The sequence below is a fragment of the Stegodyphus dumicola genome, chromosome 10, assembly GCF_044657685.1.
Source record: "Stegodyphus dumicola isolate Sdum_Otavi_A_Nest chromosome 10, ASM4465768v1".
Classification (NCBI taxonomy): domain Eukaryota; kingdom Metazoa; phylum Arthropoda; class Arachnida; order Araneae; family Eresidae; genus Stegodyphus; species Stegodyphus dumicola.
The window spans coordinates 59242107-59267498 of NC_140777.1; the positions used below are offsets into that span (position 1 = coordinate 59242107).

The window sequence follows — 25392 nt, forward strand, 5'->3', positions numbered from 1 at the left end:
AGTTACATTTATTATTCGTTAAAATAAAATATTGCAAATATTTTTAAAAAGTTATTTCATTTTAGCATAATTTCAGAATTCCTATGAAATCTGGACAAATTTATAGTTAATCCAAACCACAAATCTACAAACCGGTATGGTGGCAACAGTGGCCAGAAGCTATAGCTAAACGGATAAGAATTATCAAAGCCTTACTGTTGATATTTTATCATCTAAAATATGCTTGACACTAAAAGACTTTTACCAAAACGTACAATCCAGTACCAAAATTTCTTCTATGAAGATGCTAGGACTTTATCAGCCAGATTGAAGTATTGCAAGTTTATGCATGTGGTAGGAATTTTTCATGAACTTTTTGAACACAGTGGTATTAATTTCATGAAAAATATAAATTTCATTTCAGTAACCAATGCTACTTCCTCCCCTCTTTTCTGAAAATTCACATTATTTATTTTGCTTTATTTTTCATTATTATTGTTTTTAATTCAGAAATCAATATACAATAATTTACCTAACACTTCACCTTCATTCATCCTAGGGATCTAAACGTGGAGAAGATGATGATGAACATAATTCATCTGTAGTAGATGATAAAGACTCAGAATCAACAGTTGCTGAGCAAAATTCGTCTCTAATAGGTGTTAAAGATTCAGAATCAACTATCACTGACAAAAGTTCAGCCTTGACAATTCATTCTGGTAGTGGTGATTTAAACACAAAAGAAAACTCTTGTGGTGGCGGTGGTGGTGATGATGCTGGAATTGTGAAGTGCCCCGAAGTTGTTCCTGATGATATTTAGAAAGCAGAATGTGATCATAAACATTATGAAGTTTTTCTGGTGATATTATGACTAAATGTCAGACAATATTCAAATGAAAAGTGATAATGAATAATTACTTTTTATGATAGACTAATGCTACATTATTAGAATGAGCAGCTCTTTAGTGCCAGATTTTTTATCTGTATTTCAAAGATGATGACATGTGTTCTTATATTTTTCAAAAGCTGGAGAAGAGTCAGCTCACGTTTGAGCATTTTCAGTTCCTTTGCATTTTCAATTTAATGAATGATAGAATTCAATCTATTTTTTCATTAATTTCATTAAAAAAACTGATTGCATTTTAAAGGATCATTTCATGGTGTCCATTCTCAACAACAAAAAATGTTTTTATTTGTATAATCTTTGGTAATTCATTTTTATATTATGTAGATTTTTTAGATATGAAAGTTGATTGATGTGTTCATCATTAACGTGCATCTGTTCATGCTTATCTGTTTGAAAACTTAGTTTTTTTTGTCCATATATTTTATTATTTTATAATTCTTAATTTGATTTCTTTAATGTAAAAAAGTAGATTAAAATATCACTGTTTCAGGACTGCTATTTACCTGAAGCTAGTGTGTGTGTGATATATATATATATATATATACAATCACATTTTATTGATTATTCAACACAGAAAAGTCTAACGTAATGTAAGGAAAAAATTATGCCTAAAGAAATTTGTACTATTAACTAAAAATAGCAAATAATGAATTTTATAAAAGTAATTTGTGATGATTTAATGAAATTAGGTTGACTTCTCATGGGGGGTCGCACATCTTTTATTCAATCATTCTATAATTAAGAAACTGGTTATCCTTTTCTGTCCTTCGAGCCTGCTTGAGAATGAATTTAACCGCAGCAATAAGTAAAGAATTTTACATAAAGAACGTATACATATAAATAATAGCTATCAGCTCTCCTGGTTGATCTATGAAAACTGTTAAGGAAAATGTTTCTCAGTAATAAACTAAATTGATTGAATTACTGAATCTTAAATTATACTTTTTTTATTCCCTCAGTGCTAGTGATTTTCAACATACTTTTTCTTGCTATTTATATAATCTGAATATATATTTATATAATCTTGGCATATAGTGACGTCCGATGTTGTTGATTTCATGTGCCATTGTAGATTTTGAAATCTCCGTGGCATCAAGAACTGTCTTCGGTGAATGTTGTGCAGCATATTATTGTTATATAGCAATGTAAATTTGGAAATAAAACTTTCTGTTTCTACGCTTACACATGAGTATCTAAATTAAATGGTATTCTTCGGACACATGTCAGGAGGTTAATCTAGTATAGACATTTGTAAAATTTTTTTTATAAAAATTCGATGAATGTTTAATCTATTTATTCAATAATAATTCTGTTTTACCTCAATAAATAGTACATTATGAATTTATCCTTACAATAATATATACACTAAATATTAATTTTATTTTTATCATATTTAAAAATACTTTGATAGATAAAGCTTTTCTTGACTAATGAGGATTATCTCAATATAAAAGTTTAAGAAAAATACAAAATGAAATTATGTAAAGGATGTAAAATTTAGAATACCTAATTAAATGGTAATATATTTCATTTCAGAATCAATTATATATATATATATATTTTTTTTTTTTTTTTTTTTTTTTTTTTTTTTTTTTTTGATAATTGTTCTTATATATTGTAAAAGGAATTTGGATTTCTTTTTAAATTTTTAAAATTAAACTAAAGTCTCAGTAAAAACTTTTCCATTATTAAAAATTTCATCGCTATCAGTATTGATATTTTCAGGATTTAAAACCATGCTACAGAATTTTGCCATCTGCTAGTTGATAGGGGCATTATCCTAACAATGGAAAACTGGTATCTTCTGATCATCATTTGTTATCCTTTCTTTTTGCCTTTTATAGCCTTAAAAATATACAGCAAAATAAAGTTGCTCTTTGTCTAATTTTGAAATCACGCTTTCTTAAGTTCAAATTGCACCAAGGAAGGAAGGCACCTGTAGAAGGCAAGTACTAAATATGCTTTTGCTTTGCAGTTTCTGCTACGGCTCCAGAATAAGTCTTTTTGATGTAAATGAAAATTCAAACTTTAATTTTGATAAAAGATTTATAAAAAATAAAAGACTTTTATATTCTGAAAAAAAAAATAATAATAATAAGCTGGATCAAATAAGTTAAAAACAAATGCAATTTCTTATGTTAACTGAATTTTTTCTGAATCTAATTCTTTCTCTCTTTCTGCTGTTATGCAAAAAAAAGGAAAATCAGTGTTAGCAGCACCTACTCCAAACAAATGTTTTTGGATCTTAATTTATTGTTGAGGTCAGAGAGAAAAATTGTTCTTTCCTCCTGAACTCCACAATAACTTAAGGGCTAAAAGTATGGTCATGGCTAATGTCAGTCTAGGTATTGTCAATGGCCACAATGGTATTATTTCCTGGCCAGCAGATATGTGAAAGTAACTTAGAGGAAACTCAGTTAGTCAGGAGGAAAATCATTTTCATGGTGCACACCTGCTTTTTCTGGACTATGGACTTCAGAATTTCGGACTTTGTACTATAGTAGCCAATTAAAAAAAGATTTCATCTTAAAAAGAAAACAAATGAATGTTTTTTTATATTTTACTCAGGTCATATGCAGTTTATTTGACCCATAGCTTTATTTTCAAAATATTGCAGAGCTATTTCTCGTTCTTTTCTCTAGAAATATAATTCTGTCATTGGTCTCTTTAGAAGTATAATTGTCCAATATAATTATTTTCTACCCAGTATTACTGTAAACTCTTCAGTTGTATTTCCAATTATAATAAGAGTAATAATAATAATAATAATAATAAGTAAGAAAAGTAATATTTATCATAAATGGTGTGCTGTTAAAAATTTCTTTTTAAAAATTCCATGTGCTTTCTTGAATGGCCTAGATGTGCATTGTCTGCATAAATTTATTTATTTCCAAGACTCAATAAAATAAATTTTAATAATTTTCCTTGTTATCAAATAATATTTTGTAAATAAATACGTAAGAGTATTCAGTTGCTCATACTTAATTTGAAAATTAATTCATTATATTTGGTCAGGAAAATTGTTTCATTTGATCATGAAAAATCAAAAAAACTGAATTTGACTGGGAATTCCAAATTTGTTTGATTTTATGAAATAACTGTATTCTACATTATGTGTGATAATTATAAATATGAACGTTAATAAAGTGTCAAAAGTTTCGTTAACTGTTGAGTGTTTCAAGAGCCATGTGGAATATTGGTTCACTTAAATCAAATTTAGCTAAAGCTATGTTTCTTAAAGTATGTTTTGTGGGATCTTGGTATTCCTTAATTACTTGTAATGTGCAAGCATATTAATAATTTGTATTTCATATTGTTTGTGAAATCAGAAAATCTGGAATGACTAAGAAGTGCATGCTAGGCTCTATTACTGAATAATATAATTCATTAATCAATATTCATTTATAAGGTTATACTTGATATTTAGTCTTACTAGACAAGTAGCAAGTTATCAGTATGTCTGAAATAGTACAACAAGGAATTGCAAATGTGACACAACCTTTTATTAAACTAAACTTTTAACATAAGGGCATGACTCGTGCTACAGATAAACCGCTTTTTATTGAAATGTGAAATAAACATTATCAGGTACTTTTATGTAAATGTTGATGATGTAGTCTAAGACTACATAATCAAATACCAAGCTAGAAGCTGGCTCAAATAACTTACCAGCACATAAATTTAAAGTATTAGTTGTGAGAGAATACAAAGCCAAGACAAATCCAACTGTGTGCCAGAAAACACTCTTGAATCTTTGACTAAGATCTAAAAGCCTTCAGCTTAAATATGCTAACAGCTAATGTGCATTCTACTGAACAGGCATACAGATGTAACTAGTAAGCCCCAAACTCTCTAATAAATAAGCAAATGTGTGAAACTGTACAAAGATTTTGATGTCACTGCTAATTCTGTAAATAATAATAAGTAGGCAACTCCTGCTTTATTATTGTGAATTAAATCATGTTTAATCCATTCTGGAATTTTTTCGAGGAAATGAGTGTTTAAGATTTACTTCGTAGTTTTTAATATAGATATTTTGAGTTTTTATGTATTTTTGCCTTGTCATGAAGTGAGAGCTGAATTAATTGAATGAGAAATACTGAATCATCTTTTTGTTTTGTTTATTTAATTTCTTTTATACATCATTTTAGATTTATTATAGTATTTGAATAGAACATGTGGCAATGATTAGATAATTCTTCATGTGATATAAATTTTGTGCATTCTGAGTATATAAGATGAATGAAATGTAATGCTGTTAAATGTACCTAATGTTAGAGTGTCACCATGATAAACCAATATAGTGTATTTTAAAGAGTGAATATATTCTATTGTGTTTTATGTGCTATCGACAAAGTAGATTTAATTTAATCCAATAAGTTTAAATGAAATGCAAGAAAAAGTGCGTATAATTTAATATTCTGTACAAGGAGATCATGTGGTGTACACATCAGATTATTTTATAATTAAAATCACACATTTTCCTTCAATAAATATATCCTAGCTGATATTATGCAGTACTGAATTAACACTTTTGCTGCCAAAGCTGATCTGGTGCATCCGTTCCCATGTACCAAGATCCTATTAGCACTTTTATGCTTTATTAGATATATATATATATAGCTATAGTAGATTACTTTTAGCAGCAAATAAATTCATACGAGTACACACATAGTTGTCATATGAAATAGTATTTTTGTTCCATACCAGCTACTAAATTAAAAATTATTACCCTTTCTATGAATTTAAGCAAATCTCCTGCACATGCAATACATTATTTTTTGCTATAGCCATTTGCACTGAAGGAACTTTATTCCCAAGAAACATACTCTCAACTGCTTTGCTTAACCTAAATGGAGCGATATATTTTGAAAGGGTATTTGAGCCAGTGAACGTAAACCTAAGAATTACGGTTTTTAAATGTATATATATATATTTTATATGTATATACATATATGTCTGAAAGCTTTCAGATTTTATATTATGCCCAAGGGGGTATTTTTTTAACGTTTTGTGTGTTACCTATATTTATTTAATATCATGTTCTTCACATGTAAACCATAAAATTCAATTCAACAGCAATATCGGAAAATAATTTTAAAATGAGCATATCTTTAACATTTTTTAGATACAGTCTCATGCGCTGGAGAACCCCCCCCCCCCTCAGTACAGTATTGCCATTGCTTGCTTTGAAATCATTGACTTTGTTAATCAAAAATTCGTTAAAGTGTTACAAAATATGAAATTTATACTAAATCAAATTCCAAATTAGGGCTTCCAGTTGCTCATATTCAGTGGGGGATTACATTATTCAAAATTCAGTGGCTCTAGGTACCGTTGTTTTATTATAATGCAAGAAACGTATATACATTTATGCAGATTCTTCATTTTTTAATTTCTTTAAATATAATACAGGGCTCTAATACTTGGTGGCAAGAATTTAAAAAGGGATTCGCCATTTATAGTGAATCAACGAAAAATGAAATAAATAGTTCTTCTGGGCAAATTGCCCCTTTAAGCTAAAAACTTGCAGGTTTTGTTTAAAAAAATAAAATAAAACACATAAACGTAATGAATTTCTTTTCGGTGTTTTTGTAAACACCAAGAGGCATATGAAAAGAAAATAAGGATATAAAGCATCTAAAGAGACTTATAAAAAGCTTTTTTTCCCTGGATTTCAAATACCACTCAGTGATTTCGTTTTCACTCCAGTGGTGGTCTTAACTTCATCTGAATTTATCATTCCAATATGCCTTCTTAAAACACTTCTTCATTGACATTACTTTTGAAGAAGAAAGCAATTCTTTAGTTGTAACTTTTATTAGACTTATTCATTATCTAGAAGATTCATAACTTTCGCAGGCCTTGAATTGTGTTACTTTTTTATCAAGCTATTTAGAAATGCAAGTTTTTAATTTCAAAGTTTTTTGGTTTTGTAGTATTATTAACTTTGAATTTCTATGTTTGTATCTAAAAAGCTGAGTAAATTTCAAATATTGGCAGATTATTCATCTAACTGTAGTGTCTCTTAAGTTTTTTTAAACTCAAAACTTGTATGCATATAATTGTGGTTCATCACAATCCACATACTTAACTTTGCTGAAAAGGAGGGAAAAGTATGAAGATTACTTATAAGAAAAAATACAATAATAAATTGATTAATAATTACAGTATAAGTTATTTTCTCTCTTTCCGGGTGCCTTTGCGATGTCATTGGAAGCATACTTGACACATATTCGAGAGGTCCAGGATTCATCCCTTGCATTTATCATTTGAAACCTATTTTATGCAGATTTTTCATTATGTTACTTGAACATGGCAGGTGCTCTCACATAATTGTGAGGAACTCTTAAGAAACTGTGATTTAATCTTAAAACTCTTATTTACATTAGAGGTCATTAAAGCCTTATCTACTGCTGAAGTGTTTGATACTTCAAAATCTGAAACTTTTGTTTGACTCCCTTCTCCTTCATTCTTCCAATGTCCCTCTTGGGAACTGTGGTCAAGAGTCATTCATGTGAGGTCCCATGGGGCTTTACAAGGTAACTCAGCCAGACATGTTACGCGACTCAATGGCCGTCAGCTCAATTATCTGTCAGATATTACAATGTTAATACTACTATGTATTCTTATTGTAACATTATTTTTATTATTATTATTTAATATTTTTGAAACATACAGGTTTTTTAAAGAAATAATGATAGTCAGTAGTAGTTTATCCATGATTACTTTTCATTTGTTATGTTCTCCCAGTAACCAAGTTCTTCAGAAATTAAATAACTCGTATAATCTTCCCCTCTAGTTTATCATTTTTGGATAATAAAATTAGTTTAAAAAAGGGGGAATACTAGAGGAAATATGATATTTATGAAAAGTGACTTGAACAAGCTTTATTCGAAAGAAAAAGATGATATCAAAAACTGCATCACCCCATTTAATTTGGGTAAGTTAGGTTTTTCTCCTCTGTGAAAGTAATCACCTGATTCTTAAGAATAAGTTCAGATACACTATTTGCAAAATTTCTTTTAAAAAGACACTTCTCATTGCTAATTTTAATTTAATATCAGGGCCCGATTTATACAAGGGCAAAGGATGTATTTTCTCCGATCTGGCACTTCCAGTGAGGCTCCAAATACTCCTGTAGTATATAAAATAGTTTGATGTATTTTGTTAATTTTTTGTTTTATGAAAATTTTTAAGAAGTTTATAGCCCTTGTATATTTTCTCTGAAATCAGGTAATCCAGCCCTTCTCAAACGTTTTTCAAGTGGTTCGTTCACTTACATAAATTAGAATATTCTGCAAACCGCTTTACTGTTATCTCTTTTCAAAGCAATTGTTTAGCATATGTTACTATCAGTATGCTTGTATTTTTAAAATTCATTTAATTTTATATTAGTATTTAGTAATTTTAAAAGAAGAAAATATATATTCATTCTTAATAATTCAAGATTTTGGATAAGCTGTAGGGTTTATATTTATTTTAACTAACATTTATTTTAAGTTTAAACTATCTTTCCTGTCAATCCTTACTTTCCCCTGGAACTGCCAATGCCAGAATATGTAAATTTGAGTAGAACGCGCAAGCATTCAAATTATCAGCGGAAGTAGTATGATTTAAATAGAAGGAAACGAGTTCGGTGAGAGAGTTATTCTTACTTAGCGAGCGCGGAGGTAGAAATCGAGAATAGAAGAACCCCGCGTTGCGGCCTATGTGCTTGGTCGGAAGTAGTTGCAATTGTTCCAGTGAGCTTCAAGTCTGCTGAATTAGCAGCCGTATTGTAAAACGCGGTGAGTTAGTTATTTGAGAGAGCCTCGTAGTTAGAATATTGTCTTTAATTTCTTTTCAGGTTTTTATTTTTATTTGACTGCCTAGTGGGCACAGTCTGTAAGCGTCAAGAGGACGCCATTGTAATTTATTACGTTGAATAAAAAGGGACTTAAACCCTTTATAAGACTCTGTGGTTTATACAAGCTTTCACAGTCACCTCTTGGTTGCGTGCAAGTTAGAGGCGCGCAACGTTATAAAGCGTTATCTTATTAACTAAAAGTTACATTACATTGGTACTCACATTAATGAATGGATAAGCCTATTGATACGTACATAACTATTTGGATGTACGCTGCTAAAAAGCATCACAAATCCCTCTTTTTGTTGCTAAGAATAGAGTGAAAAGTCCATAGGAAGGATAATCAGTAAAAAAAATTTTAAATATCATTCTTGGAAAAACAAGTGATAAAGAATTTTCGTGCTTGATTTCCAAACTCTGAAATTTTTAGCTATAGTGCTATATGCAATTAATTTGATTTTTTTTTTTTTTATTTTTTTTTATTTTTTAATCTTTCATCTTTTTTGGAAATCTAGCAGGATTACAAGGGCAGGTTTTGAGAACCATAAATTGAGTGGTTATAGATTGAAAAAAATGAGACTACAGATTGAGTTAATCTAATCGAACTTAATAGAAAAAATAACTGTGTAAATTTATTTTTTGAAAGCATGAAACAAAACATTAAATAAGTGATTTTTTCAATTAAAATTAAATATGTAATTAATTTTAATTAAATAATTTTAAATAAAATCTTTTTATGAAATACTTAACATAATTCACATCAGGGATATCAGTTGAAATTAAATAAAAAGAGGTCCTCCATTAGTGGTTTTGTTCTGGGTATTCAGTTTTGTAATTGGTTTCCTGTTTAGTAATAATTATATATTATATTTTCTATCCACTAAAATTAAAATTCTCATTTTTTTGCTGAATTAAAAAAAAAAAATTTTTCCAGATTGGTTTTGAATTCCCCCCCTTTTTTTTTTAAATCTGCAATGGACAACATATTTGTGAGAAGATTAACCACCTTAACTATTATTGCCACATATTCTCCGATTTGTGTCTGGTTTCATAAGATGTGCACATTTCTGATAGTATATTTATTTTATGTTGAAATTTAATATTTTAATGTTCTCCTTACTTTGTACTTCATTGAAATTTAGGAAATTAATTCATTATAAATATTTATGGAAAAATGTATTCAGAATGCCAATATGAATTTCATATGCACAGAAGTTTACAGTTGATCTCTGTGTTCTCTCAGCAAAATTAATTGCAAGGATAATTTGAAATTAGTATAAATATTATTTTAACATTAATCATGCTAGTATTTATTACCAAAATCTCAGTTAAACAAGAGATATTTTGCAGCTTGCAGTGTCAGCACCCATTTTAAAATGCCCTTGTAAAAATGTGGCCGCTCAAACAAAGTTAAACAACTCCATTTCTATAATGTGATCCTCATACTTGATTTGTATCAAATCAAAAATTAGATGCATGGTTATCACAAGTATTCAGAATAATTTCAGTTTTTTTTTTCAGCAGGTCAAAATGTATGATTTATGAAAACAAAATTTGTAATTTTATGTATAATGCATTGTTTTTAATTTTATTTTAAGTGTAAAGATAATTTTATTTAATTATTGTATCATAAATTGTAAATGAAAGAAAGTAATAAAAATTATAGTTAACTGTTATGTACAGCTATAAATACTTTTTTTCTTTGTGTTTATGTGTGAATTAAAATAGGAAAGTGCATTTATTTTGCTGTATTTTTAATAATATTCTGCGAAAAGATATAATGAGTTAATTGAGTTTAAAATATAGTTTAAGGGATGTATTGATAACTTCTGGTTGACAGGCAGAAAATGTTAATAAGCAAATATTAAGAGTGCTGTTTTGGGGCAGCAGTCACCATATTTGTTCTTTTTAATTGGCCGATCATTAATCAAAAAGCTTTATCAGTTGCTTTGAAATATAATAGTCTTTGTATTGATGAAGTTTGAGAAATAAATTTTGATCTTGTCATTTAAAAAACATGACTGGATAAGTAATCAAAATTGTATATGTTTTCATGTTTCTAAAAGAATTAATTTTTGATATTTTTTTTTGGATATTTTAGTTTTGTATTTTATATGCCTAAAAAAATAAAAATAATAATGCTAAATGATTTAATCCAAAATAAAGAATTGTGCAAAACTTGTTTTATATTTGTTTAGAAGCATATTTAAAATTTGAAATATTCATCATCCTCATTAATTTCTGTTTCAGCTTATGCTATTTATTTTATTACAGTATTTCACTTTTGATATACCTAACAACCTAACAGTTAGCTGAAAAATATATTAATAATGTCTTGCACAATACATTAATTATTGATCAGTTCATATAAATCTAATTAACAATTCTGAGGTTTATTTATCGTTTTTTAAGTTTCCCTGCCATAATATATTTCAAGATATGTATAAATTAATGATTTGCAAACGTAAAGACAAATATCATGTAAAAAATCATAGTTCTAAAAATATGAGGATTTTCAAAAAATGTATCAAGTAATTGATCTGCACTAGTTTCAAAAATTAATTAAAATAATTTCATAAATTCATCTGTGGCAGTATATTTATTTTTAATTAAAAATCAAATATCTTTAGTTAGTTAATGATCCCAATTCCAATCCATCTTAACCCTTAGCTTTTAATAAAATTATTCCATAGTTATTTTCATTTTTCACCAATAGATGGCACTAGCAGCTTAACTTCCTTCCTCTCATTGTTATTGCCTGAGCACAGGCTTTTCTTTCATAATTTGCAGCTCAAGAAGGAGGTTCTACATTTAAACCTTCAAAACTAGTCCTACAGATTTATGAATATTATGCTGATTTTTATTGCCTTCACATATCCCTTTAGCAAATGGTGTATTGTATGCGCAAAGTATTTTTTATCATTTATTGTGTGATGATTTTATACCTTATGTTATTCCGTACTGTGAACTGAGAGAGTTATGAATTTATACAAAAAATACGCGGATGAAAAACCCATTAGAAATAATAAATGCACATAGGAAAACTTAAGCATAATTTGATATCAGCATTTAAAGTTTTACTAATTAATTAAAGCCTATCTTATCCTTCCCAGCTCTTGTCATATTTGCTTAGATTAAAAAACATGCAAATCTAATGGCATGTGGTGTAGTTTAAAAGTGGACATTAATCTTGATCATAAGACATATGCATGCCACTTATGTGTCTTAAGGGCTGTTCACATTGGGCTTTATCTGAACTAACATAATCAGTTTCATATGTTGACTAGCTCCACTATGTGTGAAGTTCAGATTTTTATGAGTAAAGAAAAACTTTTTCCCTCGACACCATGTTGTAGTGTCAGCCAGATGTCTCATTTAGCTCATATAAACTCTACTGTAAAAGGGTCGTAAAGGACCCTGCTCTAAAAGGCCATAAATGTCTGCATTAGTTCAAATAAACCTCAGCGTAAACAGCCCTTAAGGTGTCAAAAAAATTTTTTTTCCATTTGAAAAATGTGAACTTTAATGTAGCGGAGCTCATCGATACATACAGTGTCTCACAAAAGTGATGGGACACTTGTGCTTTACAAAAGGAAACTGTAGTAAAATAAATTTAAAAAAACATGTAAACATTTTTTGTGGGTGTGTTTCATACTTAAATTTAGTAACAATTATTACATAACATACATTTTCTCAAAATATTAATTTAATAAAAATACAATTGTTTAGAGCGGAGCAAAAAATGGCTCACATAAGTGATGGGACACTTACTTTTCCTTCAAATATTTATCCAAAAATTTTACTTTATAATTGTATTAATTATAATATTAATATTTTGTTGGATTTCCTTTTACTTTTAAAACATGATTTAATCTTCTTGGGACGGATTCGATTAATTTTTTTGTGATTTTTGGAGTGACTTTACCCCATTCTTCTTGAAGCACCGATTTTAATTGTTGTTTTGAAGAAATGGTGTCATTGCGAATTCTTGCCAAATATTCTCTATGGTATTTAAGTCTGGAGATTGTGGTGGTGTTTTTATTATTTCAGGACAGTTATACAGCAGCCAGAGTCTAACGTTCAAAGCAGTGTACTTGATGTCATTGTCCTGGTAGAATTTAAAATCGTTATGAAGGTTCAATTTTCGTGCTGAAGATTTTAAATTTTGATTTAGAATGTCAATATACTTGTACTGATCCATTATACTGTCAATAAAAACAAGATTACCAACTCCAGCAGACGACATAAACCCCCATACCATAACTCCTCCTCCACCATGTTTTACTGTTGGCACCAAGTTCTGTTTGCGAAATTCTTCCCTGGGTTTTTTCCACACCAAGATTCTACCGTCAGAACCAAATATACAGTCAAAAGTCGTTAATCCGGACTCATCGGGACTTCGGTGATTCCGGTTTATCGATTTTTCCGGATTATAGATCATCAGTTTAAATCTCGTAAGATGGCATGCAGAAATTCTAAAATTAAAAGTATGAAACCGTAATTTATGAAATAAAGAACAATTATGATCTAAAGGGTATCAAAATTTGCAAAAAGAAAAAGCTTAATATATATTTGTTTACTTTATTAAACATTTCTTTCAATGTAAGTTGTTTAAGTTTTGCTTCGTTTCATGTGATAATACTTTAATTCTATTAAACAGACATAATTTCTTGTTCAGTTACAAAGTTCCGCTGTTCAAGTCCTATAATTGCTGTGTCGAGAATACTGACTAATATGTCAATCGAAATTTTTTCGTTTTCAATAACCTCTGTTACTTTCTTCGCTATCGGAAGTGAATTATAATGACGAGGAACTTGTTTTAAATCATATCAAAGACGGAGCACATCGAGATGAAATACTACATTTGATAAGGAATTATAAGCCAAATAAAATAAAAACATCTGCTCTGAAGATAAGGATAGTGCTGACAGATCAACTTCCAATTCATAACCATTCAATAACCTCTGTTACTTTCTTCGCTATCCGAAGTGAATTATAATGACGAGGAACTTGTTTTAAATCATATCAAAGACGGAGCACATCGAGATGAAATACTACATTTGATAAGGAATTATAAGCCAAATAAAATAAAAACATCTGCTCTGAAGATAAGGATAGTGCTGACAGATCAACTTCCAATTCATTACGCGCCTGCCACGGCGTTCCCCCCGCCGAGCAGCGTGAAATCGATAAACAGATTTCGGATTTCAAAGCATACTTTCGCTTTAGATCCTTTACATATTAACAAATATATATCGGAAATTCTATTTGATATAATCGAAAGTTTAAACTTACTTTCATAAAATTGCTCTTACAGTCTGCAAAAAATAATAAGCCGGATCCAATTCGAAAATTAAAGAACAACGCAATCATCAACATTAACTGAAATAGATAATTATTTAGCTTATACGTCCATTATACATAAAACGCACACGCGAAAACGTATTCTGCACTTGCGCACACTCATATGCGCAGTCGTAAAAGGTCTTACCCGCACGCGTAAACGCCTATGCGCACGTGTCAACGCGGCGCATGCGCAGAAAGTTTTTAGTTTTGAGGTTCGGATTATAGATCATTCCGAATTATGGGTGTCCGAATTAACGACTTTTGACTGTATTAAATTTACTCTCATCAGCAAATATAACTTCATTCCAGTAATCAGAATTCTTATTTATGTTGGATTTTGCGAAAGCCACTCTGAGTTTTCTATTTTTTTCACTCACAAAGAATTTTTTCCTGGCTGCTCTACCGTGATATCCAACAGATCGAATTACTCTTCTTATAGTCTCAGAATTAACAATTACTCCATATAATGCTTGTAAATCAGCAGCAACTTTAGGAGTACTCATTCTTGGATTTTTTTTTTAATATTTCGAACGATAATTCGCTTTATTCCATTGGATAGCTTTGATGGTCGGCCAGGTCTTCTTTTATCCTGAATCATATGATTCTTTTTATATCATTTAATGATATTGAAAACTGTTGAATGACTCAGGTTAACTGTTTCAGCAGTTTCTCTAATAGATTTTCCATGTTCAATATGCAAATTAATAACTAATTTTCGAATTCCAGGCAAAGTTTCTTTTCGTTTAGCATTCATGGCTGCACAGAGCTAAAAAACACAAAAATTCCAAAACAAACTGGAGAGAAATACTGCAGACGATTTTATAAATTATTGGCAATTGCTTTTGAGTAAAAATAAATACCCCAAAAGATATTTTTATTGCTTACTTCAGACGATTTTTGTTGCATAGTACGTAGTAGTATCTAATGGTGTCCCATCACTTATGTAAACCATTTTTTTGCTCCGTTCTAAACAATTGTATTTTTATTAAATTAATATTTTAATATTTTGAGAAAATGTATGTTATGTAATAATTGTTACTAAATTTAAGTATGAAGCACACCCACAAAAAATTTCTGCATGTTTTTTTAATTTATTTTATTACAGTATCCTTAGCACATTACAGTATCCTAAGCACAAGTGTCCCATCACTTTTGTGAGACACTGTAGATCTGTTAGCTCAGATAAACACCAGGGTGAATGGCCCTTTACTGAATGTTAGTTCCCTCTGTGTTTCTAAAAGACTAAAGCTTAATTAGTTGCTATGTCATTGGTAAGTATGAGTCTAGAAGTACTGTAGCTGGCCCGACATTTTGTTTTGAATTCAAAATCTTGTGTCGTAACTGTGAATTCTAGCAATTTTATGCCCCACCGGTGCCCCAGAGGTTAAGAATGCTGAATGCTGGACATTTCACCCCAGGCAAATGAGTTGCCTGCAAGGTTAGTTTTCTATGTGTCTAATGTGAATATGAGTCTTTCTCTTAGAAAATCCTCCATGAAGGCATCCCTCCCCTTAGGCACAAAGCCCTCATATGCTTTGTAGTATTCAAATTACGTAATCTAACCTATCAGTTTTACCATGAGACTCCCACGTTCTGTCACATTTCCTGGTTTTTAATTTTTAGCCTTTACTAATTAAAGCATTTTTAAGAAATATGTGAAATTTTTTTAATTAATGAAACTTTAATTGTACAAATTTATTCTCTCACTCCTAATTATCTTTAGAATAACTTTTCTTGTTAAATTTTATTTAATCAGAATTTTCTTAATCTATTTGTAAAACATTATATCATTTATATTATATATTATATAAATGATATAATGAGTATTTATCAAGAGTCATGTAATGTTAATTAATATTTAATCAGTAAATATTTGTTTTAAAAAAAAGAATTTAAAAGGGGGGGAGGCAAAGAAAATGGAATATGTAGAGAAGCTTGCAATCTGTTAAGTGCTTACAAAAGCTGTACTCGTCTTCTAGAGGTAACTTGTTCTCGGATGACTTATGTATAACTGAAAATATATAACTTATAGTATAACTGAGATTTTTTATCAGTAGAAAGTAAGACATCAAAGACACTTTTTTTCAAAGTAACTCATACGTTTAACACTTTAAAAGCACAAGAAAGTTAGAAGTACCTCATATTTACTCTACATTTGATTAAAAGCAATATTTCGGCCGTAGATACCCGTAGTGTTTGTTAAAGGCACAAGGAGGATGCAGTTGACAAAAATAAATGCCACTGTTTTTTCAGACAGATGATGTACAAATAAATCATGTTCTGACATCCTTCAGTTCTTTCTGATAAAATTTTGGACTAGGTCCTAAAAAATGAACCATACCCAGTCATGAATATACTATCAAAAATATAGTAGAACGGTAGTTAAAATTTTGTGCAGACTCCTATATTCATCCCAAAATACAGGTGCATTCTAAAAAGCTTTCTGTTAGTTTAATGTACGGATTTTATACAGGGAATACTGCAACAAAAATTTGCTATAGCATTTGTTGACAACAGAATATCCTGCTGCCGTACCCAGAAATTCCAATTTGGAAATGAAGTACAGATCAGTCATGTTCTGGATGTCCATTAGTGGTTTCTAAAGTTCTGAGTCAGACAAAAGAAAGCTAACTGTATCCAACTACATTTAAATTAGGAGAATTGTTACACTAAATTTTTAGAAGATGGATGTTATCATTGAGTTTAACACAAAGGGTCGATCAGTGAATTCTAAGCAACTTTCTCTGAAGATGAGAGTCAATACCTATGCTTTGTTGCCTTCTGGTTACAAATGTGAGCCATATTTGGATCAATCTATAATGGAAGATGAGAAGTTGATATTATACTGTAATGTTAAAAATTGAAGGACTGTGCCTAGTTGGAAAATTATGCCATACACTTCAGAAGAAGAACTGCATCTGAAAATGTTTTGTTAGGTGCATGATGGGATATAAAGAGAATAATTTACTGGGATGCAACTAAATAATATAGATCTATATCTGTCAGCAGTTGTATAGACTTCAAGGAGAACTGATATCTATGGGACATGCATTCATCAATCGTTAATATGTTATCTTTCATCATGACAATGCCAACCCTCCCTGCTGTTTCTGTCAGCAAATGTTACTAAAGTTTGGGTGGGAAGTCTTAAATTCTAATGACATTACCATGCCTTGTCCCTACCTCACTTGATACCAAAGAACATCTTCACTTCCCAAATTTTTGATGATATGAAAACATCATCACAAGACTTAATTGACTCTAAAAAGAAGAGTGACTGGCATTAGGTAAGCCTACTACCAAAGACATAGCAAGATGTTATGCCTAATAATTAAAAGTGATAGAAATTGCAACCAGTTTCCATTTTTTGCTCTTCCTTTTGATTTAAACATGGATAGAACTTTTACATACATCTATTGTATGTTACTATAAAATTTCATCATAACTGTAAGATTTTATTTTTGATGCAGACATTGACATATTAAAGAAGTAAAATTAGAAATTTTGAAATCTACCAATTATAACGTGTTAGAATTGTATTTTATTTATATGGTATAAAATGATTCTTGCTGCCAAATGATGTTAAGAAATCCAGATAAAATGGCTTTTTAAGTGATTAATTTATGGTGTTTAATACTGAAAATCAGTGAAAGGTTTTATTCACTGTTGATTGGCATTGGTATTTATTTATTAAAAAGAAGGGAAAATAGTTCGAGATGCTTATTAAAATTTTTTTTAACAGTTCTCCAATCTAATAGTACCAAAAAAAGTTCAGACTCAAAAATATGGGATCAGTAAATTATAATAAAAATATGCTGATTTTTTGTGACAAAACAAATACAGCAATCATTTGATAAATCCTCAACAAACATCTTGGTCACCAGTGGCTAAGTCCGCTGAATACTGGGAGAGTGTTTGATCCCAGATGAATGGGCTGGCTGCATCATTGGTTTTTGTCACGTGTAACATAAATGCATGCCAGTTTCTCTTAAAAAATCATCCATAAAGACATTGCTGCCCTTAGGCAGATAGTCTTTATCTGCTTTGTTATATTCAAATAAGCTAATCTAATAAGAAAATATCTTTTGAAACCATGCAAAAGTATAAAATTCAGTTGTTTGGTGTGTGTATATATATACTATGCATTGTATATATGTATATATATTGTTACGTTTTTCTTTTCTGACACCAGTTGTTACGTTATTTTCTTCCTTCACGTTCGTGGATTTGGAGTGAATTTCGGCACTTGATGAAGTATAGAAACACACTTTATTTACCAATGTTAATCAGATAACTCCAAAATTGTTTTTACAGTCGTCAAACTGTTATAAACACGCTGACACGTTCAGCGTCACAGCCTTCAGCTTCCGACTCTGCTTGGTTGTTCTCGGAACTCCACGTACTCTCGAGACTCTCCACGCTACAACTCACAATGCACTCGACGATACACTAGAGTATAGCTCTCGACTCAGCACAGTCTAAGATAAAACTCGACGATGCACTAATTCATGATACACTCGACGACCAACTCGGCGCTAAACTTTGAGACACTCGCTCAATGACTGACTATCAGCTCGCTAAACGAGGCACACTCTCCCTGACTGCGGACCAGCAGGGTTTATATAGCTTTCGGCTTGTGTTCAAGAACATTCTGGGCTAAACCGGTAAGAATTCGTTCCAAAAGGTTCTCCAGCCGTCCATGGCATATCGCCGATTTTGTTGCCAAATGGGCGATTGCTCACCAAATGTAGCAACCCTGTCTTCCCTTGCCATTTTATGGCAACCCAAAACTTCTTTGCGGGGGAAGTCATCTTACCACGCCTGTACATTTCGTAACAATATATATACAGTGCTTTGCTGTCTCTCTCTGTATATGCAGTGCTATGGTTGAAGATACGCACTGCATATACATATATGTAATAATTATATCAGTCAGACACAGAAATAACGAAGCTTGGCAATATAATTACATCAGAGTCTGGGCATTGTTGTGGCTGAGTGTAAGGCAGTATCCAACGATGACATAGAAGAAGTTAGCAGTTTTGATTCCACATCTTTATTCAATTCAAATGGCAGATCATTTGTACTTTAGATGAAATTCTCCAAATTACATATCCAATAATTATTTAAATTAAAATATGGTTAAATTTAGGATTTTGACGTCATAACATTTCTAACAAATAATGAACAGAGCAGTGCAGAATCTTGTAGCAGCGATAGTAAGAAGCGGTCTGACGAAAAATGACGCGAACTCTGGATTTACATTAGCAGTTACATAACATGCCAGAATGTCCTCGAAAGTATTGGTCTAGGGGGAAGATCCTGAAATTGCGGAAAGTTAATTAGAAATTTGCCTTTTCAAGTAGAGCAAAGGCAATATATTTTTTATATTTTACATATATATGTATACAATGCATAGCTTCAATGTGCCTTAAGAATGAAACCTTTAGAATAAATGCTAAAATAACTAATAGATGAAAATGAGCTCTACTCAATTCATGATCAGTTTCAATCAAATTTTGTAGCAACAATGCAAAGGAAATGAATAGAATAAATAAGAGTTCAAAAATTTTATGAGCTATGTAACACCTCATTTTATTTTTCAAATTCTTTTATTTATTATACTAAACTCTGTTATATTTCAGTATGTGTAATTTATTAGTTGCATTACAGTTAAACAATGAGTTGTTGTACTTTGTTATTGATGTTGTCTATTTTATTTTTAGAAGTATGAAGACATTAGAGTCTTTGCAAAAGAAGATCCTGACAACAAAATATCAAATCTGCAGAAAACTTATTCTAAAAATGTATTAAAATTTCTGAAAGATCTTAAAACATCTACAAGTTCCTTTTTACACGCTTTGCAAGATGTTGATCTCATGGATCAAAATTTGGATTGTTTGAAACTATTACAAAATATTGCTACTGAGCAAAATTTTGAAATAATTTACATTCCAATTGAACAGAGAGGAAAAAATGGTATGTATAGCTGAGAAATAAATAACTATCCTAATATTTTTATTTGAAGGGAGATTTTTTTATTTAATTGCAGTCATATAAAAGTGCATTAATAAAAAAAAATATATATAGCCATTTTGAGAAGCATGTTATAAAAACTTTAGCATTGCATAACAGCATTTATGCAGCTTTCCTTTTTTAATTTAAATTTATATCTTCTTACCTACATTTGATGCAGTTTTTAATATCTGAAGTAGTTATACAACTTGTAAAGGAGTGTTAAACATTTAATGGTTTTTTTTTTTTTTTTTTTTTTTTTTTTTTTAATTTAGAACTGTAATAGTATATTTATTTTGTATATGCTATATATGTGACACAACTGTTAAGATTAATTAAAATTGAACAATATTCATTATTGAAGATAAATGAAAGAATTTAGACATCATTGTTTGGTCCGAACTGCTGTTTTTCAAGGACACAACCGTTTTCCAGATGGTTTTTCTTCTATATGAAATTATAAAATAAATTTCGTATACAAGAAAAAATTTGAGATGCTTAAAAAAAATCACTAAAAAATTTCCTCTTGAATTTTGCATGCTTCTGATTCTAAGCTTGTTTCTAAAATAATGCAATCAAAATCAGCTTCAGTTAAAACAGGAAAAGTAGAATAAAATGGTATTTAAAGAATTCAAAGCAGTGTTCCACTGCCAAAGGACTTTATTCTTTGACATATAACTTTTCTAGAGCTGCATAGGATACCTTATGAATAGAAGGGAATAAGTGAATTTAGTAACTGATATCCTATCATATCTTGAGGAAAACTTTAGGATGAATAATTTTGGAAATTAAATGGTTTTGCAACTAATTTGTAGATAATAATATTTTGTTGGTGAAGTCTTTTCTAACAACACAAAATGATGTCATCATGTTTAAAGAAAATAAAAGATTGTTACCTTTGGTAAAATAAAGGAAAAGTATTTCTTGCTTACATTGTTTCTTAAACATAAGAATGCCATTGAAAACAAATATTGATATTATTGCTAAAGTTTGTAAAATTTTACAGAAAAAATATTAATTTTCTTTCAGCAGTATGGAAATTATTTAAAAAATTTGTTAATCATTAAAATCCATAACTGCATAATAAAATGAAAATTGAGATGTAGCAAGTCTGGGTAGGTTTCAAATTAAAGAAAAATAATGACAGAAAGTACGAGGAAGTAATAAGTTCAAAGAGAATTCTGATATATGCTAAGGCATATGCCACAAGCCTTTAAATCTTGCAATCCTATTTAAAATACCAAAAGTTATATACATATTTTTTTTTCTATTCTAGGTTTTTAAAAACTAAAATTAGAAGCAAGGACATTTTACCTTGCATTCTTGTTGATAAGAAACACTGTTAAATTGCATTATATTTTGCAATTTAGATATACATCAATACAATAATGCAAATTAAGAATACAAAATGATACATTCTACATAATATACAATGCATTCATTACTGGTGTTCTGGTCCACAGCAATGTCTTTGCTTAAATAAAACATCAAAATTGCATAAATTTGGTGCACACATTATATATTCATCATTGTTTTCTTCCCATAAACACAGCGATCTGCTTTCACTTAACGTTATCGAATTGCACAAGCACAGCATTATGCACGTTAAACATTACTTATATTACATGCATTATTGTTTTTCTCTTCATGTGCACAGTGATTTATTTTCGCTTTAAAAAAATCTGAAAATTGCATTCACACAGTCTCAGTGTTGTGCACATTAAATGTTATATATTTTATATACATTATTATTTTTCTCCTTTTATACATACCGATCCACTTAAAAGACATCAAAGAATTATATAAATTCAGCATTGCACACTAAAATTATATCGATTATATATTACATTATTGTTATTGTAACGTCCTCCAAAGTCATTAATTCCGGTTATAAAAAGTTCCATTTGCCAAAATGAAATCATTATTAAAGAAAAGAATGAAAAAGTAAGGTTACTAGAATAAAATCATTATCTAACACGTAAAAAATCGGCAAATTTGGCGTGCACCTTATTCGTCACTTTAGCCATTTTATATTTATTTTAAAATTCTAACATTAGCTTCATAAAATAAAAAATTCAATAGCTTTCATATTTGAATGGGCGATTAAATTATGACAAAAAGAAATGATAAATTAAGAAAATGGAAGATCGCATTCTGCACGATTACCTTATTTTTACTTCCTTGTAAAAAGGAAGTATTGTAATCGCGAAAAGCTTCAGGCAGCATATTTCAACAAAAATATCCACTTTGACCGCTTTCGAATACAATGTAACGATGTTTTTGCGTGATATCTGTACGTAAGGACAGAATAAAAGGCTCTTTTCCTCCAAAAAAACTAAAAAAACTGCTTTAAAGTGAATTCTGAAGAGAATTTTTCGTGGCGTCTGTACGAACGTGCGTACGTATCTCGCATAACTCAAATACGAGTACCCTCAGAACGTTGAAATTTTGTATATAAGACTACTATATCATGTAGATGTGCACCTTGTATTTTGGTTTCAATCGGCCGCGCCAAACGTATATAAATATATTTATAAATATATCCACTCTGTTACCCGGCTCAGTGATCTCAGTTTCTTTACTCTTATATGTTTGTAAATTGTACATTTTTTGCTTTAAAAATGATTGAATTATTTGGTTTTTATTTTCCGGTTGAGGGTTTTATGCCTTTAGTAAATCTGTATGCAATATTTTTAGAATTATCAACAATTTTAAAATTGTTTAAGTGCCGCTAAGCCTAATTTGATAGCGGCCATTGATCTTCACATCTGAAACAGGAGATTAGTGGATTTGTTGCCAATCTAGAGAAACTTAGCTTCACAACAACAAAGATAATGCATTCATTTATTGCCAAATAAATCATGCTTAATCCTTTCTTGAATTTTTCGAGGAAATAAGCGTTTAAGATTTACTTCGTAATTTTTAATACAGATATTTTGAGTTTTTATGTATTTTTGCCTTGTCGCGAAGTGAGAAATGAATTAATTGAATGAGAAGTACTCAATCGTCTGTGAAAAACTGTTTCTTTTTTGTTTTGTTTGCTTAATTTCTTTTGTACATAGTTCTAGTTTTATTATAGTATTTGAATAGAACATGTGGCAACGATTAGATAATTCTTTAAATGATATAAATTTTGTGCATTTAGAGTTATAATATGAACGAAATATAATACTGTTAAGTAAACCTAGCGCCAGAGTGTCGCTATGGTAAACAAAGTGAATTTTAAAGAATGCATTTATTCTATTGTGGTTTATGCGCTGTTGGCGAAGTAGGTTTAATTCAATCTAATAAGTTTAAATAAAATGCAAGAAAAAATGCTTATAATTTAATATTCTGTACAAGGAAGTCATGTGGTGTACACATCAGATTTTTTTTTTTATTTATTTATTTATTTATTTATTTTTTATAAAATTATATTGTAAATTAAATGCAATGTGATTTTTTTTTCCAGGAGATTATCACTGTTTGTTGCAGATAACTTCATTGCCGGTTGCCGTATGTTTTGGGTCAGCTAATACCAGAGAAGATGCCAAAATAAATTCTGCTCGTAATGCACTGAATTTCATTCAATTAATGTGCAGAAAGTGAACATTACTATGAACAAATACTTGTGAAGCATGGTACTTAACAGGTATGTGAAATGTATTAATCTTTTTCATAAAGTTGTTTAATTTTAGTTTATTATATTTTAGTTATTATTATAATTATTAAAGGCAGAGAATACGATTTAAATTTATTCTGCATATAGTTTTACAAATAAACATTTATCAGAATATTTAATTCTAATATTCACTTCTTCAGTTTGCCTTTGAAATTTAATCAGCCTGTTATTTCTTGAAAAACTGAGTGGTTTGAAAGAGATAAACACATCTCTTAATTTAAATCTTCATTTTATCTTGTAATAAAAGGTCTAATTTTAAAAACATTTAATTTACAATTTGTTCTAGTGACAATTATGAACATTCTCAGCAGTTCTTACTGAGGAATTCAGTTACTCTATATCAGTTGCTATGACAGAGAACTTTCTTCCATAATCATTGACAAAGCACTTAATTTTTTTTAAAACCATTATGAAAAAATCTTCTGCTATTAGAAATAATGACAGCAATCTTCTCATTATCGCATTCCATCTATCAGTTTCACAATTCATAGGATTTTTTATAAGTTCAACTTTCAGTTTTTCATCTATCAGTAAAATCCATTGTTCACTTCTTAAAGATATTTCAAAAAAGAGAAACACATAACTATTGAAGATACATTTTCAATAGTTAATACAATTGGGCACTTAAACACAGTTTTGACTTTGTTTTGGTGAAAAATATCATTAAAGCATCTTTAATTTGGAAATTGAATTTCCTTGAAGCCTTTTACATTCACAAGAATTTATCATCTTTAGTTAGTGCACACTTGCCAACTTACAGAAATCAGAAGAATTTTCTTAATGACAAAAAGATTTTTTAAATAATAAAAATATGTAGAAAGAAAATATATTTTTTATAATGAACTAACTTTAAATAGTAACTAATTAATATCTCTGAAAGTTCAGTTAACATTTCTTAAATGCTAAAATGCAAAAATACTTACATGTAAAAAGAAAGAAAAAAAAAAGAAGGAAGTTTCATTTCATGTACTTTCTAATAACAGAAAAATACTCTAATCAGTTTTTCCCTAATCATTAAATAATACTTCAACCAAATCACTAATCATTGATTATAAAACATGAATTAACGTAATTCTACACTGGAGATTTGTGTTAGGAACACTGAATGATGGGAAAAAGGAAAAAGGCTTTGTTAAGATCCAAAGACCAAAATCATAAATATTCGTTCTTCACAAGATAAATTAAAATAATCTGTGTCCCTTGTCAAGCACACTTACTGGCAAAGAAGCTTACCCTTTTTATTAAAGAGGTTCATAGCCCTAAATTTAAGAGGTGACAGGTGCACTTCATAATTTGCAAATATGAATTTTCTTTTTTAAGATGCCTGCAACATCAGTCTTCAATTTCTGGTGCATTGTCGGCACTAAGTGCTAAGGAATTACCTTGAAGAACTGCACTTTCTTTTAAAGTTTTAATAATTAGCTGTGCTATATATTAAAGCCTGTCGAATCACCTTTTAAAGTAAGGGAATAGAAAGTAAGCTCCACTCAATTTCTGAAGAATCTGGATTTAAAAGGAGGAAAAAAAAAAAAAAAAAAAAAGAAAGAAAGAAAGAACAAAAAAAATTGGATATAGTTTTGCATGAGTATTATTGCTTCCATCTGTAGACAGGCAGAATCGAACTGTTTTAATGCA

At 29.7% G+C, this 25392-nt stretch overlaps 1 protein-coding gene across 2 annotated transcripts in view; it reads left to right on the top strand.

The window, feature by feature from the left end:
- Positions 1–25392, top strand: part of LOC118196311 (protein Loquacious-like) — a 98890-nt gene that overhangs the window by 69657 nt on the left and 3841 nt on the right. Inside the window, exons 5-6 of one of the 2 annotated variants that reach the window (XM_035367739.2) lie at positions 19808–20060; positions 23548–23727. In XM_035367739.2, the coding sequence (XP_035223630.2) occupies positions 19808–20060; positions 23548–23684 (390 nt within the window). In that variant the 3' untranslated portion in view covers positions 23685–23727. Of the gene's footprint in view, positions 1–538; positions 2069–19807; positions 20061–23547; positions 23728–25392 lie in introns of those variants that run through there. The other variant, XM_035367740.2, reaches the window with a different exon arrangement.